This window comes from Corythoichthys intestinalis, chromosome 5 (assembly GCF_030265065.1).
Source record: "Corythoichthys intestinalis isolate RoL2023-P3 chromosome 5, ASM3026506v1, whole genome shotgun sequence".
NCBI classification, from domain to species: domain Eukaryota; kingdom Metazoa; phylum Chordata; class Actinopteri; order Syngnathiformes; family Syngnathidae; genus Corythoichthys; species Corythoichthys intestinalis.
In genome coordinates, this window is record NC_080399.1 from 58,366,397 (window position 1) to 58,382,441 (window position 16,045).

A 16,045-nucleotide genomic window follows, 5' to 3' on the forward strand; every position below is an offset into this window, starting at 1 on the left:
TCAGAAGCCCCTTAATTCTGGTTATATTTTTTAGGTGGTAATAAGCGGATTTAGTGACGGACTTTAGATGGCTATCAAATTTTAGGTCTGAGTTAATAATTACGCCAAGGTTTCTGACTTGATTTGTAGCTGTAAGTGACATTGTGCTAAGTTGGCTGCTTATCTTTGACCTTTCCTTTTTTGGCCCAAAAATGATCACCTCTGTCTTCTCCACATTTAACTGGAGAAAATTCTGGCACATCCATTCATTGATTTGACGAATGCATTTACTCAGGGAGACTAAGGGACTATAATCATGTGGGGACACAGAAATGTACAGTTGTGTGTCGTCTGCATAGGCGTGATAGGAGATGTCATACTGTTCCATAATCTGAGCTAACGGAAGCATATAGATGTTAAATAAGAGTGGTCCAAGAATTGACCCTTGAGGGACTCCACACGTGAATTTGGTTCGTTCTGACTGATAGTTTCCAATTGACACAAAGAAATCTCTATCATGTAAATAGGATGTAAACCACTGAAGAATAGTGTCAGTAAGCCCTACCCACTGTTCCAATCTGCTGAGTAGTATGTTGTGATCAACCGTGTCAAATGCGGCGCTGATATCCAATAGTAGCAGAACAGATGATTTGCCTGCATCGGTATTCCGACGAATATCATTTAGGACTTTGATAAGCACGGTCTCGGTGCTGTGTTGTGGCCGAAATTCAGACTGCAATGAGTTAAAAAGATTGTTTTGCATCATGAAAGTCTGAATCTGTTAAAACACAACCCTTTCGATAATTTTCCCCAGGAATGTCAGATTTGATATTGGCCTGTAATTACTAATGGTTGAGGCATCCAGATTAGGTTTTTTTAGGAGAGGTTTTATTACTGCAGTTTTTAAAGTCTGAGGAAACTCTCCTGTTTGGAGGGAAGTATTTATAATCTGAAGTATGTCTGGGGCTATGCAATGAAAAACAGTTTTGAAAAAGTTTGAAGGAAGGATGTCAAGGCAGCATGTTGTGGGCTTTAATTTCGACACAATTTCTGTTAAAGTGGCATAGTCCAGGAGGCTAAACTGTCTAAGATTGACGTGGGGGACATTTTGGGAGGCGTTTAGTGTAACATTTGTTAATCCGGAGTTGCACACAGTCTGTCTAATCTTTAGTACTTTGTGTGTAAAGAATGCTGCGAAATTATTACAGGACACCTCAGATGCCAATTCCTGAGGTATTGATGCTTGTGGGTTTGTCAGTTTGTCAACAACAGAAAATAGTGTGCGAGTATTGTTGGTGTTTCTACTAATGATCTCTGAAAAATATGATTGTCTAGCATTTTTCAGTTCCTGGTTGTATTTGCGAAGAATCTCTTTGTAGATATCATAAAAAACTAGGAGTTTGTTTTTTCGCCATCTGCGTTCTGCTCGTCTACAAACTTGCTTTTGTTTTATAGCTAGTATGGCATTTCTCCAGGGTGACCTCTTCTTTCTTGACAAAGTTTTTGTCTTAATCGGGGCAATAGTGTCCATTACAGTCATCACACTGGAACTGAAACTATTTACAAGTTCTTCCACTGGAGCTATTGTAGGGGTTAATGATGAGGCATAGGCCTGTGTGAATAACGCACATGTGTTATCACTTATGTAACGCTTCCTAATTACCTCTGTTTCCCTTTTCAGAGGATGGACAGGGGTGGTCATTTTAAACATAATGCAGTAGTGATCAGACAGAGCAACATCATTCACTGTGACCTCATAGATGTTAAGACCTTTGGATATTATTAAGTCCAGTATGTGCCCTCTGTTATGTGTTGGAACTGTGACATGCTGAGATAAACCAAATGTATCCAAAATATTTAAAAGCTCTCTAGCACATCCTTCTTCAGGATTATCAACATGAATGTTAATCACCCCCTAAAACAGGGGTCCCCAAACTACGGCCCGCGGGCCGGATACGGTCCGCAGCCACATTTGGTCCGGCCCCCTGAACAAAAAAAAAAAAAAAAAAAAAAAAAAAAATTGTAAAAAAAAAAAAAAAAAATTTTTTTTTTTTTTTTTTTTTCAATAGAGTTATTTATGTCCTGGCTTTTTTTCTGTGAAGAACTGAGCAATGGTTATTTGGTTATTATCTATTTAATTAATACAGTATTATTATATTATATTATATTACATGATATTATATTATATTATATTATATTCAGGGGTGCACATAAGTGATCCACACATGTGTACTGGACGTAGACAAACGCGCTGGCCCTCAACGGCTTCCATACGCTTTTGCGTACCGATGGCTGACCACTCTATTTGCGGCGGACACGAGAAAATAACTTCTCAAAATGTCGATGAGGCAGGCCACACTGAGTAATTACTTCCGTGTTCCCCCACCCCCGTCAAAAGACAGACAGACGACAGAGACGTCACCGGAGCTACCAAAAAAAAGGACTTTTGCTGAAAAGTGGCTACAGGAGGTAGCATGGCTAGAAGCGAATGATGCTCGCACGGAAATGCGGTACAAAATGTGCCGTGAGAATCCCAATGTCGCCGATTAGAGCAACGCATTTTATGTAGGGTCAAAGAATTTCAGCCATCCAAACTTTGAAAAGCACGAAAAAAACAGAGAACATGTGGCAATTAAGCAAACTATCGATGTGAAACAGGACCCCACTCGCCCTATGGACATGCGGCGGAATAGGGCGGAATAAAGGTAATGAACAGCGACATGCACTGACAAACGTGTTTTTGCTCGCATTTTACAAAGCTAAACATGCACGTTCAATGAGGTCTTATGAGGAGGACATCCCACTTTTAAAAAGGCTTGGAGTTAATGTGGGAGCCGCATAATGCCCTTTATTTTGAATTGGTGCTTTTATGTTTATTTCTTTACATTTCACTTCAAAGTAATGGCAATTTTGTTGTGCCAGTTGATGTTAATCAAGCATTAACTGTTAATATAATTAATCAAAGTTAATTGGCTCTAAGTAAAGCTTGTCATAAATTTATCGCATCAGGTGGGTCGGCTCTCAAGCTCAATGAGGACCAAGTCACATCTCCAGGTCCTCCTCTGAGAACCTGGGCAAAAGAATTATGTGCACCCCTGATTATATTAGGGCTGCAGCTATCGAATATTTTAGTAATCGAGTAATCGACTGAAAATTCTATCGATTAATCGAGTAATCGGATAAAACAAATATATTTTTAGGTGAAGAGCAATTATAAATATACATGAGAAAACAAGACATTTCATCTAATCTTGAACAATTTTCAGTCAATCAATGTCTTTATTTTCGATGTATATTGTTGAAAACAGCCAACAATTGCATCTCAGATGTAACTAGAAATAAAAAAAGACAAATTCACTGCTTTCACTCAAAAAACCTTTAGATCTTATTAAAATATATATATATTTATACCTAAAAATGCCATTACGCTTGATAACACACATCACTTAAAAGTTAAGATTTTTTCCCACCTGTTTCAATTGAATTTCTATTTGTGTCAAGCCATTTTTAAGTTCTAGTTAAGTTTTTTGCTACTCTAAACTGTAAGTCCTGATAGGATTTTGTGTTTTTGCAGTGTTCAAGATAAATGTATGATACAGGCTGTATTGGAGCACATTATGGACCAGTGCTACTTGGCGTTTTATCCAGCAATGACTACTAAGCTAAAATTGATAGTTAGCATTATTGAGTTTTTATTTTACACCCTTATCACTCCACAAAGCTATGTTATGTTAAAACCTGTATGTAAGACACGTTAGCCACGCATCGAAAGTGGTCATAATTAATAGAAACCTAGCCCTCCGCAGGGCTAACGTTACGTGAGCTAGTGACTCAGACAGTAACGTTAATCTTATTTTTTAGCGCTTAGCGCTCTTTATTAGCGCTTAGCGCTCTACTGCTTTAAGATGGCCGCTCTTTATCAACGCTGCCCAGACGCGGCCGAGTCTATCACATTGCATCTAGTTCAACATACATGTGATCTCTGTGAGACTCCTCAGATGCTACCTGCTACCAACTTAACATCATTTGGGCTAGTTTTTAGCAACGTCGGCGTAGTTTGGAGCGGCTGTCGGCTGCGGAAATGTTTTTTATATTTTTTTATTGCTTCTTCCTCTACGCACGTGACGTCAGCGCGTTGTCCCGCATTAAAAGTAGTCCAAGCGAAACGTGATGCTTAGAGCTGTCAAAATAAACGATTACTCGAGGTGAATAAAATTACTCGGATCAGTTTTTAAACTCGAGTTACTCGAGTTGCTCGAGTATTCGTTTCAGCTCTAGATTATATTATATTATATTATATTATATTATATTAAGGGCTGTCAAAGTTATCGCGTTAACGGGCGGTAATTAATTTTTTTCATTAATCACGTTAAAATATTTGACGCAATTAACGCATATGCCCCGCTCAAACAGATTAAAATGACAGCAGTGTCATGTCCACTTGTTACTTGTGTTTTTTGTCTCCCTCTGCTGACGCTTGGGTGCGACTGATTTTATGCACCATGAGCATTGTGTAATTCTTGACATCAACAATGGTGAGCTACTAGTTAATTTTTTTGATTGAAAATTTTACCAATTTTATTAAAACGAAAACATTAAGAGGGGTTTTAACATAAAATTTCTATAATTTGTACTAAAATCTATCTTTTAAGAACTACAAGTCTTTCTATCCAGGGATTGCTTTGACAGAATATTAATGTTAATGCCATCTTGTTGATTTATTGTTATAATAAACAAATACAGTACTTATGTACAGTATGTTGAATGTATATATCCGTCTTGAGTCTTATCTTTCCATTCCAACAATAATTTACAGAAAAATAAGGCATATTTTAGAGATGTTTGAATTGCGATTAATTACGATTAATTTTTAAGCTGTGATTAACTCGCTTAAAAATTTTAATCGTTTGAAAGCCCTAATTATATTATATTATATTATATTATACTATATTATATTATATTATATCATTTTTATTTTATTTACTTTGGTTCCGTGAAGAATCCAGAAAGGGTTATTTGATTGTGGCTTTCTGAAAAACAATACATTTTTACATTTAGGCACTCCTGCAATCGTCACACTTTTTCTGTTACAAACTGACCCCGGCCCCTCATCAGAGAAGAGAAGGGTTATGTGGCCCTCACAGGAAAAAGTTTGGGGACCCCTGCCCTAAAACAACACAATCAAAGTCCATGCAGACGGAAGACAGTATTTTGGTAAGCTCATCAAAAAACATTGTGTTATACTTCGGTGGTCTGTAAATTGTTACCAAGGTGGCTCTGCAAGGGCTTTTTAGCTGAATGACAATATATTCAAAGGAATCAAACTGACCACATGAAATATTCGTGCATTGAAAACTGTCCCTGATCAGACTGGCAACCCCACCTCCTTTCTTATGGGTTCTTGGCGCACTAAAGAAATTGAAGTTTGTGGGGGTTGCCTCAATCAGAACTGCCGAACTCTTATCTTGATCTAACCAAGTTTCTGTTAGGAACAACATGTCAAGGTTATGTTTGCTGATAAAATCATTAATTAAGAAAGATTTGCCAGCTAAAGATCTAATATTTAGCAGAGCCAATTGGAAATGCCAGACTGGATTCACTGGTGAGTTTTGGGAATGACATACTATGCTTAACAGTAGAGCTGGGAATCTTTGGGCACCTAACGATTCGATTACGATTACGATTCAGATGGTCCGATTCGTTTCTAAAACGATTATTGATGCACCCCCCCCCTTTTTTTTTTTTTTTTTTTTTTTTTTTTTTTTTTTTTTTAATATTTTGTACATTTGTTCAAAAATACTCTCAGGCTAAACCAAACTACTATTTCAGTATCAAGTTAACATATAGCAGTAAACAAATATACAAAAATAACAGTAAATAAAAAACTCCACTCCCCATTCTGTATCAGCAGCTTTAAACTACATTCAATTAATTTAATGTTGTGAATCAACCGTTAAAGTTGTTAAAATTGCTCCCGTTAATCCATAATTTCCCTTTTGTCAACTTTCGACATGTGAAAGTTTTAAAACTATTTTAAAGATAGATTCAAGTCAATATTTTACCGATTTAGGAGTATTTTAGATAAAAAGTTAATTAGGTTTGCTTGGAAGGTTCGCTACAACAGCCTTGCAGAGAAGTGTACTGCTTTAAGATGGCGGCCGTTTACTACGGCCGCATCTAGCTTTTTGTAGATGTGCTGCAAACGCTACCGCTACCGTAGTGCATCTAGTCTTATATAAATGATATCTACCGTAACATTATGTGGATGACGTACTTTTGTAGCAGCTTCAGGTATGTTGTTGTGTTTTTTTATCTCGTGGCATGAGTTGAGCTAGAGCCGTGAGTTGAGCATTGGCATTACCCGAGGGGCCGGGTAATGAGAAGCATGATGTTTAGCTACTCTCGCTCCGTTGCTCATTGACCGCGCGGCGCGCTGAGTGTGTTGTACTTCCGCTTTACTTGGCATATTTCAATAATCGGAATTTGGATGTTTGTGAATCGTTCTCGAATCTTCCAGGGCCGAATCGCGAATAATCTAAGAATCGGAAATTTTGCACACCTCTACTTAACAGGTTGGCAGAGTTGATTGAACGTTTTTTATTTCTCACCAGCCTAGCCCTTTTTTTGTTGTTTATCACCACTGGGATTGTTGAGCATACATACTGTACTCCATAAGGCCCCGGCTTTTGCTGGGACAGAACAGTCTTTGTAATGTTGTCACAGCCTGGACCCGGTGCACATCATATTGGTGTCGCAAACATGGCTTCCTCCATAGAAGACATTAAAGAAAACAATAATTTGTACATATATACCTGAAAATACCTTAACATTTTAAAATAAAATACAGTATTTATCTTTTTTAATAGAAAAAAATCTGTCATGGACTGAGGCCGCAAAGTTTGAAGCACAAAGTTGCGAGGGATCACTGTATACCAATTCAATGTACGGAACTTGACATAATTCAACGGAAATCATCAAATATTTTTCAATTGGCAGTTCCGTTACCATGTGCTGTACATCAAACCAAGACGCATCCATCGGAGGAAGTATGATGCTAACGGGAAGGAGATTGAGCCAAACTTCAGCGACACCAGAAAGGTCAACACAGGCTTCCTGATGTCCTCCTACAGTAAGTAAATTACTTGATTATGATGAATATATACTACATCCGGAAATAATTTTGAATCAATACACTGACCAGGGTACTTTCGTATAACACTTAGGCAGCCACTAGTGAGCCATCTTGACTAGTAAAAACGATGGAGAAGGAGCAAACATGATACCGTAACCTTCTCTAATATGTAAATGTACATGCCTTTGTTTCCATATACGTATTTCCATGTAGAGGTGGAGGCTAAAGGGGAGTCAGACAGCCTGTCAGAGGAGCAGCTGTCAGCATTGATTCGTAAAGCCGATTTGGTGAAGATAACTGACAAGCACAGATCTGACGGGACATGGGCCTTCTGGTACCCTGAGTGTGAGATGGAAAAAACAGAACTGGAGACCGAAACAGACATTCGACTAAAGACCAGAGGAAACAGCCCCTTTATATGTGAGTCTTTGTTTTGAAATGTTCTGCCACTGATTTAATTAGGGGTGTAAACTAAGAATGTCACGGTATCTGGGGACGGTGTGGCTCAGTGGTAGAGTAGTCGTTTTCGATTCTATGTCCTGATAACTTCGTCTAAGTATCCTTGAGCAAGATACTAAGCCCTACGTTGCTGAGTATATAGTATAAAAGCGCTTTGAGTGCCTGAAAGGTGAAAAGGCGCTATTCAAGGATAACTCCATCCATTTACCATTTGTATTTTTCCCGTACTGTCATGGTACGGGCATCACGATTTGGTGTACGCAGTCAGATGGTGAAAACCTTTGAGTTAAAAAAAAAAAAAAAAAATCCATCTTGGAATTAGTCCTCCTCCGTTCCTGGGAGTGGTGGAGGTAATGCGCCTAAACCAAAAACCGACATTACTGGAAAAGGAAGACAAACCAAAACAGATAAAGAAGTTATCATTGATCAGTATTAGGAAAGTTATGGTGAATGTACAGAGTGGGAACTACCAAATGCTGTATTACTAATACAGTGGTACCTCAACATATGATCGCTTCGACACACAATCTTTTCGACATCCTACGTAAAATTTGACTCGCCACTTGTTTCTACATCCGAGGACTTGCTCGAAATACGACGATTTATGACAGCCCGGCATTGTCTTTGTTTTCCCACAAGACGGACGCACGGTGGATTTTCTTGAGAGAGAAATCAACATGGGTTCCAACAATGTTAGTGCAGGTAGTGAAAAAAAAACAATAAAGGTGAGGTTTACCTATGGAAAAATATGAGTGTGGAGTGCGCGTCCATGAACTGCTTGACAGTACTCCTCCGACCTCCGTTTGCCAGTCTTAATAAGTAAAGGTTACAACCATCGACAAAGAGATCGCCAGTTTCGTCAGATTTTTAATAATTTATTTAAGAACTTGCCTTCACAAAATGCCTACTGCTCCCCGCAGCTGACGCCCAACAACAGAACACGGAAAAGTGAAAGTAAAAACTCTAATACATTCTCTCTCACTGTGTCGTCAACATGACGGTGACCCAAAACATACTAGTAAATCCACCAAGGACTGGCTGAAAAGGAAGAAATAGAGAGTCCTGGAATGGCCGAGTCAAAGCCCAGATCTTAATCCCATTGGGATGTTTTGGGGTGACTTGAAACGGGCTGTACATGCAAGAAATGCCTCAAACATCTCACATCTGAATGTATTCTGCGTTTAGGAGTCGGGCAAACTTTCTTCAGAATGATGTCAAAGACAGGTAGATGGCTAAAAAAAAGCGTTTCATTGAAGTTATTTCAGCCAAAGGGGGTAACACTAGCTATTAGGTGGTAGGGTGTCCTAACTTTTTCCTCAGTTAGAATATGTATTTTTGTTGATATATTTTGTTTAATGAGTAAAACAATGTTAATTTTTGTTGTTTACCTACAATTAAATCAATTTATTTTCCAGTGATAAAGAAAAACAAGATTAGACATTGATATGTGAACATTTCTCAATAAGGAACTGAATAATTAATGGGGTGTCCTAATTTTTTCACATGACTGTATATACAGTATATTTAAAGATTAATTCAAACCACAATTTTTAACAGTTTCTTTTCATTTATAGTCTCCTTAGCTAAAATAGAGGGAAGGACAGTGTCCAAATGCAACTTTGCCGGAGATGAGAAGACTGGCGCATCTTGGACAGACAAGATTATGGCCAACAAATCTGGAGCAAATAACATCCAGAAGCCTTGTGGTGAAGGAGAAGGATCACAGGACGATGAATGGGTAAACTACTTCATATATACATACTAGTATAATGCTGTTAAAAAAGTATTTTCTCCCATCTCAAATTCTTATTTGTTTGCATAGTGATCCCATACTACTGTTTAAGATAGTTAACGAATGTAAATGTCAGAGAGAGATAACACAAGTAAACATTAAATGTTTTTTAACATATTAATTTTATTCACCAAGGGATTTTCCGCAATTTGGTCAAGGTCCTAGACCACAGGTCGGCAGTCGGCAGCTTTTGAACCCTCCGATGTGACTCTATTGTATAAGTGTTTTATATTTTAAATGAATATTTGATTCTAATTTTTTCTGGCAGTTTCGAGATTTAACAAAGAAGTTTAACTTCCCTTTAGTAGGCAAATCAAGTCGGGCTCACTGTTTTGTGTGTATGTTAACAAAACACTCACGCAGGTCATAAATTCATCAACTGTGTAGCGTGGCGGGTGCCACTCGGAAGGCGTACCTACAAGTCTTGCTTGTACACCTTCTGAGTATTTGGTCATTATTATAGCAAAACTATCTGCAGATGTGTATTCGAATTCAGAAATATGTAGCCAGAGTACACATTAATACTTACAGTGTTTAAAAAAAAATTTAAATCGATTTTCAGCGATGCTAATTATTAGCAGAGGTGGGTAGAGTAGCCAAAAAAATGTACTAAAGTGAGACTAGTGTTACTAAATAATATTACTAAATACAAGTAGTCATCAAAAAATGTACTCAAGTACAAGTGAAAAAGTATTCTTTGAAAAGAATACTCTAGTAATGAATAAAATTATGAGTAACTGCTTACAATGTCGGATTTTTCTAAAAAATGTTATATTTCTTTCCCCCCACAACTTCATCGATATGAACTATTATAATTATACTGTACTACAGTGCTGCTCAAAAGTTTGTGAACCCCCTCAACATTTTGGAATTTTCTATTATTTCAACCTGATTTCCTAATCAATCAATTCAGTAGTTTTTTTTTGTTTTTTTTAACAGTTGTGTTGTCGAGACTAAATTAAAAAGAGTTTTCATCAACTGATGTAGGTGCAAAATTGAACTGTTTGGTCACAACCAAAACCGCCATGTCTGGCGAAAAGTCAACACTGCATACCACCAAAAGAACCTTCTCCCAACAGTGAAGCATGGAGGTGGGAATGTCAAGATCTGGGCTTGCTTTTCATCCTCAGGACCTGGACAACTCCACATAGTCCAGGGAATCATGAATTCTGAGGAATATTGTCAAATCCTAGAACATAACCTGACGCCATCTGTTTTGAAGTTAAAGCTTGGCAGAAGGTGGATCATGCTACATGATAATGATCCAAAGCATTCCAGCAATACAACCAAGGAATGGCTGAAAAAGAAGAAGATTCGTGTTCTGGACTGGCCCAGTCAAAGTCCTGACCTAAATCCCATTGAAATGCTGTGGCGGGACCTGAAGCGAGCAGTTCATGCCAGACGCCCATCAAACCTCTCTCAACTGACTGCGTTCTGCAAGGAAGAATGGGCAAAAATCCCCCTAAGTAGATGTGAGAGGCTGATTAGTCACTACAGAAACCGTTTGGTTGAGGTAATCTCTGCAAAAGGAGGCGCAATATCCTATTAACTGAAGGGGTTCACATACTTTTGCACACATGATATCTGAGTTTTTCTTAAATCAACCACTTTTGTTAAATAAAGAATGACAATATAACTATTTCTTTTGTTTCAGTCCATTATTTGGAATGTCAGTATTGTGGATTTGGGTATAACTTAACATTTAATAAGGTTATTTTAGTTTTTTTTACAAAAAATCTGACCATCGCTGTGGGGTTCACAAACTTTCGAGCAGCACTGTATAGCCCAGTGGTGCCCAACCTTTTTTGCACCTCGGACCGGTGTGATATAGGCCTTTTATACATGGGTCGGCAATGTGTTGCAGAAAATTACTGTACAGTAAATCTAAAATAACACGCTGGAGCTAAAAACAAAGATTAAGTGCAGGGAAAATGTAACTCACCATACGCTGAGTCAACAGCAGCCTCTCCTAAAACCTGACGACAAATATCCTTGGTCGCAGAAAATTCTCCAATCCTGAAAGGTTTCTTGGCTTTAGCAATACGCTTCACCATGAAGTATGATGCTCTCAGTGCATTTGCTTTTGTTGCCTCGTTTGTTTGCTTTTTAAGGCAGCACGAAGCCAACAGCAGCTAACTTTATCATTTACATTGACTGACACTGGGCTGTTATAGACCCCAATCACGTGACGTCACAACTCCGTCCCCCTGACTGGTGCCGCCAGTGGTGTATTATTTTACTCTGCTTGAACTAATAAATCTTGTCCTGTGAATATGTATTATTTTACTCTGCTTGAACTAATAAATGTCATACCTGTGTGATTGTCATTGGGATATGGTTGTGAAAACCTGTAGACTAATACATTTCTGTTCAAAGATGGTTATGTGGCCCAGTCCACGATTTGTTACTAAAATACATTACTACTATTTTGTGTAATTTATTTATTTAAAACTAATTTTACAGTCGTAAATCCATTACTGTAATGCGTCCATGAAAACATTTGATGTTTTCACTTCAACAAGGCGTTATAAATAATCGCTTCCGTCAGGTGGGACATTTCACGCGGGGTGGCTATTTTTCGGCACACACCGGCCCGTTGTCTAACCGCTAATCAGGTTTCATTTTACAATCGTGACAACGGTGATGCTCAGCTGCCCAAATGTCGGTTTATATTCGGGCTGGTGCGGATTTTGGGTACCCGACTCCTTATCGTGACATAAACTGGAGTATGACTGGAAATTTTGTGGTCTCAGAATAAGCTCTGACGCATGGGACGGGACCGGACGGGAGGAAACATCGATTTGGGCATCAAACATGGATCTGGCGACTTGATCGACCGAAGCCTTTCCAAATAACGGCATTTATGCAACTCATCCAATGAGTTTACAGCATCTGAAAGCACCGGGGCTTCCATAATTTGCAAGTGAATCCACCTTTAGAAACTACGATCATTGACAATACGGACACACAATGACGGACAATATGGCGGCACAATACAGCGATCACGTGATTGTGTGACGTTGGTGAATGGGGTCTATCGTAGGATACCCAGGAAGACCCCATTTCTGACCCAGAGACATATAAAAGCCAGGCTAGAGTTTGCCAAAACTTACCAGAGAAAACAAAAAACGTTTTGGAAGAATGTTCTCTGGTCAGATGAGACATTAGTAGAGCTTTTTGGCAAAAGATATCAACATAGAGTTTACAGGGGGAAAAAACGAGGCTTTTAAAGAAAAGAACACAGTCCCCACAGTCAAACATGGCGGCTGTTCCCTGATGTTTTGGGGTTGCTTTGCTTCTTCTGGCACTGGACTGATTGACCGTGTGCATGGCATTATGAAGTCTGAAGACGACCAACAAATTTTGCAGCATAAAGTAGGGCCCAGTGTGAGAAAGCTGAGTCTACCTCAGAGATCATGTGTCTTCCAGTAGGACAATGACTCAAAACACACAGTAGAAAATGGTTTGAGAGAAAGCACTGGAGATTTTTAAAGTGGCCAGCAATTAGTCCAGACCTGATCCCATAGAACAACCGTGGAGAGATCTGAAAATGGCAGTTTGGAGAAGGTACCCTTCAAATCTCAGAGACCTGGAGCAGTTGGCCAAAGAAGAATGGTAGTGGCCAGCAATTAGTCCAGACCTGAATCCCATAGAACAACCGTGGAGAGATCTGAAAATGACAGTTTGGAGAAGGTACCCTTCAGGTTGTTCGCAGTTATTTTGTCTAAAGGTTAAGCTACCATGTATGAGGCTGTGGGTGCAAATACTTTTGTTTGGCCCATTTTGGGAGTTTTATGTAAAATGATAATGATTTTAAAAATTGTTCCCATTCTTTTTTGTGTTTTTTCATTGCAAGCAAAATAAATGAAGATATTACTATCAAAGCAATTGTAATTGCAATCATTTTCTAGGAGAAATTGAGCATTAACTGACAGAATTGCAGGGGTGCCAATAGTTTTGGCCAGCAGTGTAGTTAGCTTGCAAACCGCATAGCATCAGTAAAATAATGCTAGAAATTAGAGATGAGTAGTAATGGGTTGCATTTACTTGAGTAACTTTTTGAGAAAAATGGACTTCTGGAGTAGTTTTACCACAAAATGCTTTTTACTTTTACTCAATAGATTTTTAAAGAAGCAACACTATTCTTACTCCGCTGCTTTGGGATACACTACAGTCGTTAATTACATTTTTCCTCTTTATTCTAGATATTGACTTTATTTTTGCCAAAGATGCCGACAGTATCACTACCTGTTTCACCAATGAGATGTTAATGACCGCAATCCGGCCGGGCCTCCTGACTAATCAGAGTAGAGATTTGCGTACGTTTCCCTCTAGTGGTTGGCCGCCATTACTAGGGTGTTTGCACACCTATAGACCCCAATCACTAACGTAACACAATCATGTGATCGCTGTATTGTGCCACCATATTGTCCGTCATTGTGTGTCCGTATTGTCATTGATCGTAGTTTCTAAAGGTGGATTCACTGCAAATTATGGAAGCCCGGGTGCTTTCAGACGCTGTAAACTCATTGGAATGAGTTGCATAAAAGCCGTTATTTGGAAAAGCTTCGGTCGATCCAGTCGCCAGATCCATATTTGATGCCCAAACCGATGTTTTCTCCCGTCCGATGCGTCAGAGCTCGTCCTGAGACCACAAAATTTCCAATCATACTCCAGTTTATGTCATGATGAGGAGTCGGGTACCCAAAATCGGCACCGGCCCGAATATGAACCGACATTTGGTCAGCTGAGCGTCACCGTTGTCACGATTGTAAAATGAAACTTGATCGACAACGGGCCGGTGTGTGCCGAAAAACAGCTGCCCCGCTTGAAATGTCCCCCCTGACGGGAGCGCTTATTTATAACGCTTTATTGACGTGAAAACATCAAATGTTTTAATGGGCGCATTACAGTAATGGATTTACGACTGTAAGATCAGTTTTAAATAATTAAATTACACAAAATATTAGTACTGTATTTTAGACACAAATCGTGGACTGGGCCACATAACCATCTTTGAACAGAAATGTATTAGTCTGCAGGTTTTCACGACCATATCCCAATGACAATCACACAGGTATGACATTTATTAGTTCAAGCAGAGTAAAATAATACATATTCACGGTACAAGAAACTCGTTTCTGTGTGGGCGCTCACGTCAGCGGGGACATTTCACGCAGGGCGGCTATTTTTCGGCACAACACCTGTTGTTGCACTCACCTTCTTGCTGCGCGACCGTGGCGACGAGCTTTGTAGTCTCCGTCTGATGATGTCTGCAATTGTGTTGGGTGTGTTGTATGTGTGTATTGATGTTTTCGCCGCTGTCTGACGGCTGTCGACACAAATGCATCATGGGCCGAGATAAACAAACCGTGCTGCTTTCGAGATTTGCCCTTTTAACAATGGGCACACAGCAACTACTAAAATGACGGTTTATCTTCTGTGTTACTGCAACCAACCGCCACACATGCCTTCACCATTTTGATTAATCAATGTTAACGATTGTCAGGAAGGTTTTTGGGTTCGTTTACTAGGAGGTGATTCCTTAGACAAGCAGAAAAACACGCAGTAATAGGTGGAATGTACGTAGCGGTAATACTGTATGTAAACACGATGAGCTGACGGACAATATGGCGGCACAAGTCGGGGGGGCGGTGTTGTGACGTCACGTGAATGAGGTATATAGAGTCCCTTTTCATTCAGATGCCAATGGATAGTACAGGTTAACACTGTTGTACCCTCGGACTGCAGGACAGCTTGAACTTGTTTGGATGTTAGGCGAGGTTCTTTATCCACCATCCGCACAATGTTTCGTTGAAATCGCTCGTCAATTTTTCTTTTCCGTCCACATTTAGGGAGGTTAGCCACAGTGCCATGGGCTTTACACTTATTGATGACACTGCGCACGGTACACAGAGTAACATTCAGGTCTTTGAAGATGGACTTGTAGCGTTGAGATTGCCCATGCTTCCTCACAATTTTGCTTCACAAGTCCTCAAACAGTTCTTTGGTCTTCTTTCTTTTTTCCATGCTCAATGTGGTACACACAAGATTGAGTCAACTTTAATCCATTTTAACTTGCTGCAAGTGTGATTTAGTTATTGCCACCACCTGTTATGTACCACAGGTAAGTAACAGGTGCTGTTAATTACACAAAGCATTACATGATTTTTCAAAGGGCGCTAATACTTTTGTCCGGCCCATTTTTTTGAGTTTTGTGTAAAATTATAACAATTTATTTATTTTTTCCATTCTCTTTAGTGTGTTTTCATTGCAAGCAAAATCAATGAAGATATTACTACACAAGCATTTGTAATTACAATCATTTTCTGGGAGAAATTTAGCATTATCTGACAGAATTGCAGGGGTGCCAATACTTTTGACCAGCAGTGTAGCTGAAACTAGACATCATGGTAGGTTAGGCAAGACAATCTGAGCAAACGTAACATGTTAACAGATATGAACTTTGAATGTATTTTTTTCTTTAGTAGTAACATTTATTGCAATATAAATTACAAAAAAATTACGATTATTGACCTACCTCGTGCCATCTAGACACCATTGTCAAAATTATGGGGGCGGGAATGGTCTGTCTGGTCAAACCACTGATGTTGGTGCTTGCGCGGTTGCGCCCCCTAGTGGTATAATAACAAAGAACAGGTGCGACACACAATTCTCAACAC

The 16,045-nt window shown here is 39.1% G+C and overlaps 1 protein-coding gene across 3 annotated transcripts in view; it reads left to right on the plus strand.

Moving 5' to 3' along the window:
* arpin (actin related protein 2/3 complex inhibitor) overlaps positions 1–16,045 on the plus strand; it is a 39,844-nt gene that overhangs the window by 14,089 nt on the left and 9,710 nt on the right. For 2 of the 3 annotated variants that reach the window (XM_057836449.1, XM_057836448.1), the window contains exons 3-6: positions 5,038–5,193; positions 6,976–7,108; positions 7,325–7,531; positions 9,145–9,308. In XM_057836449.1, the coding sequence (XP_057692432.1) occupies positions 5,038–5,193; positions 6,976–7,108; positions 7,325–7,531; positions 9,145–9,308 (660 nt within the window). The remainder of the gene's footprint in view (positions 1–5,037; positions 5,194–6,975; positions 7,109–7,324; positions 7,532–9,144; positions 9,309–16,045) is intronic. The other variant, XM_057836450.1, reaches the window with a different exon arrangement.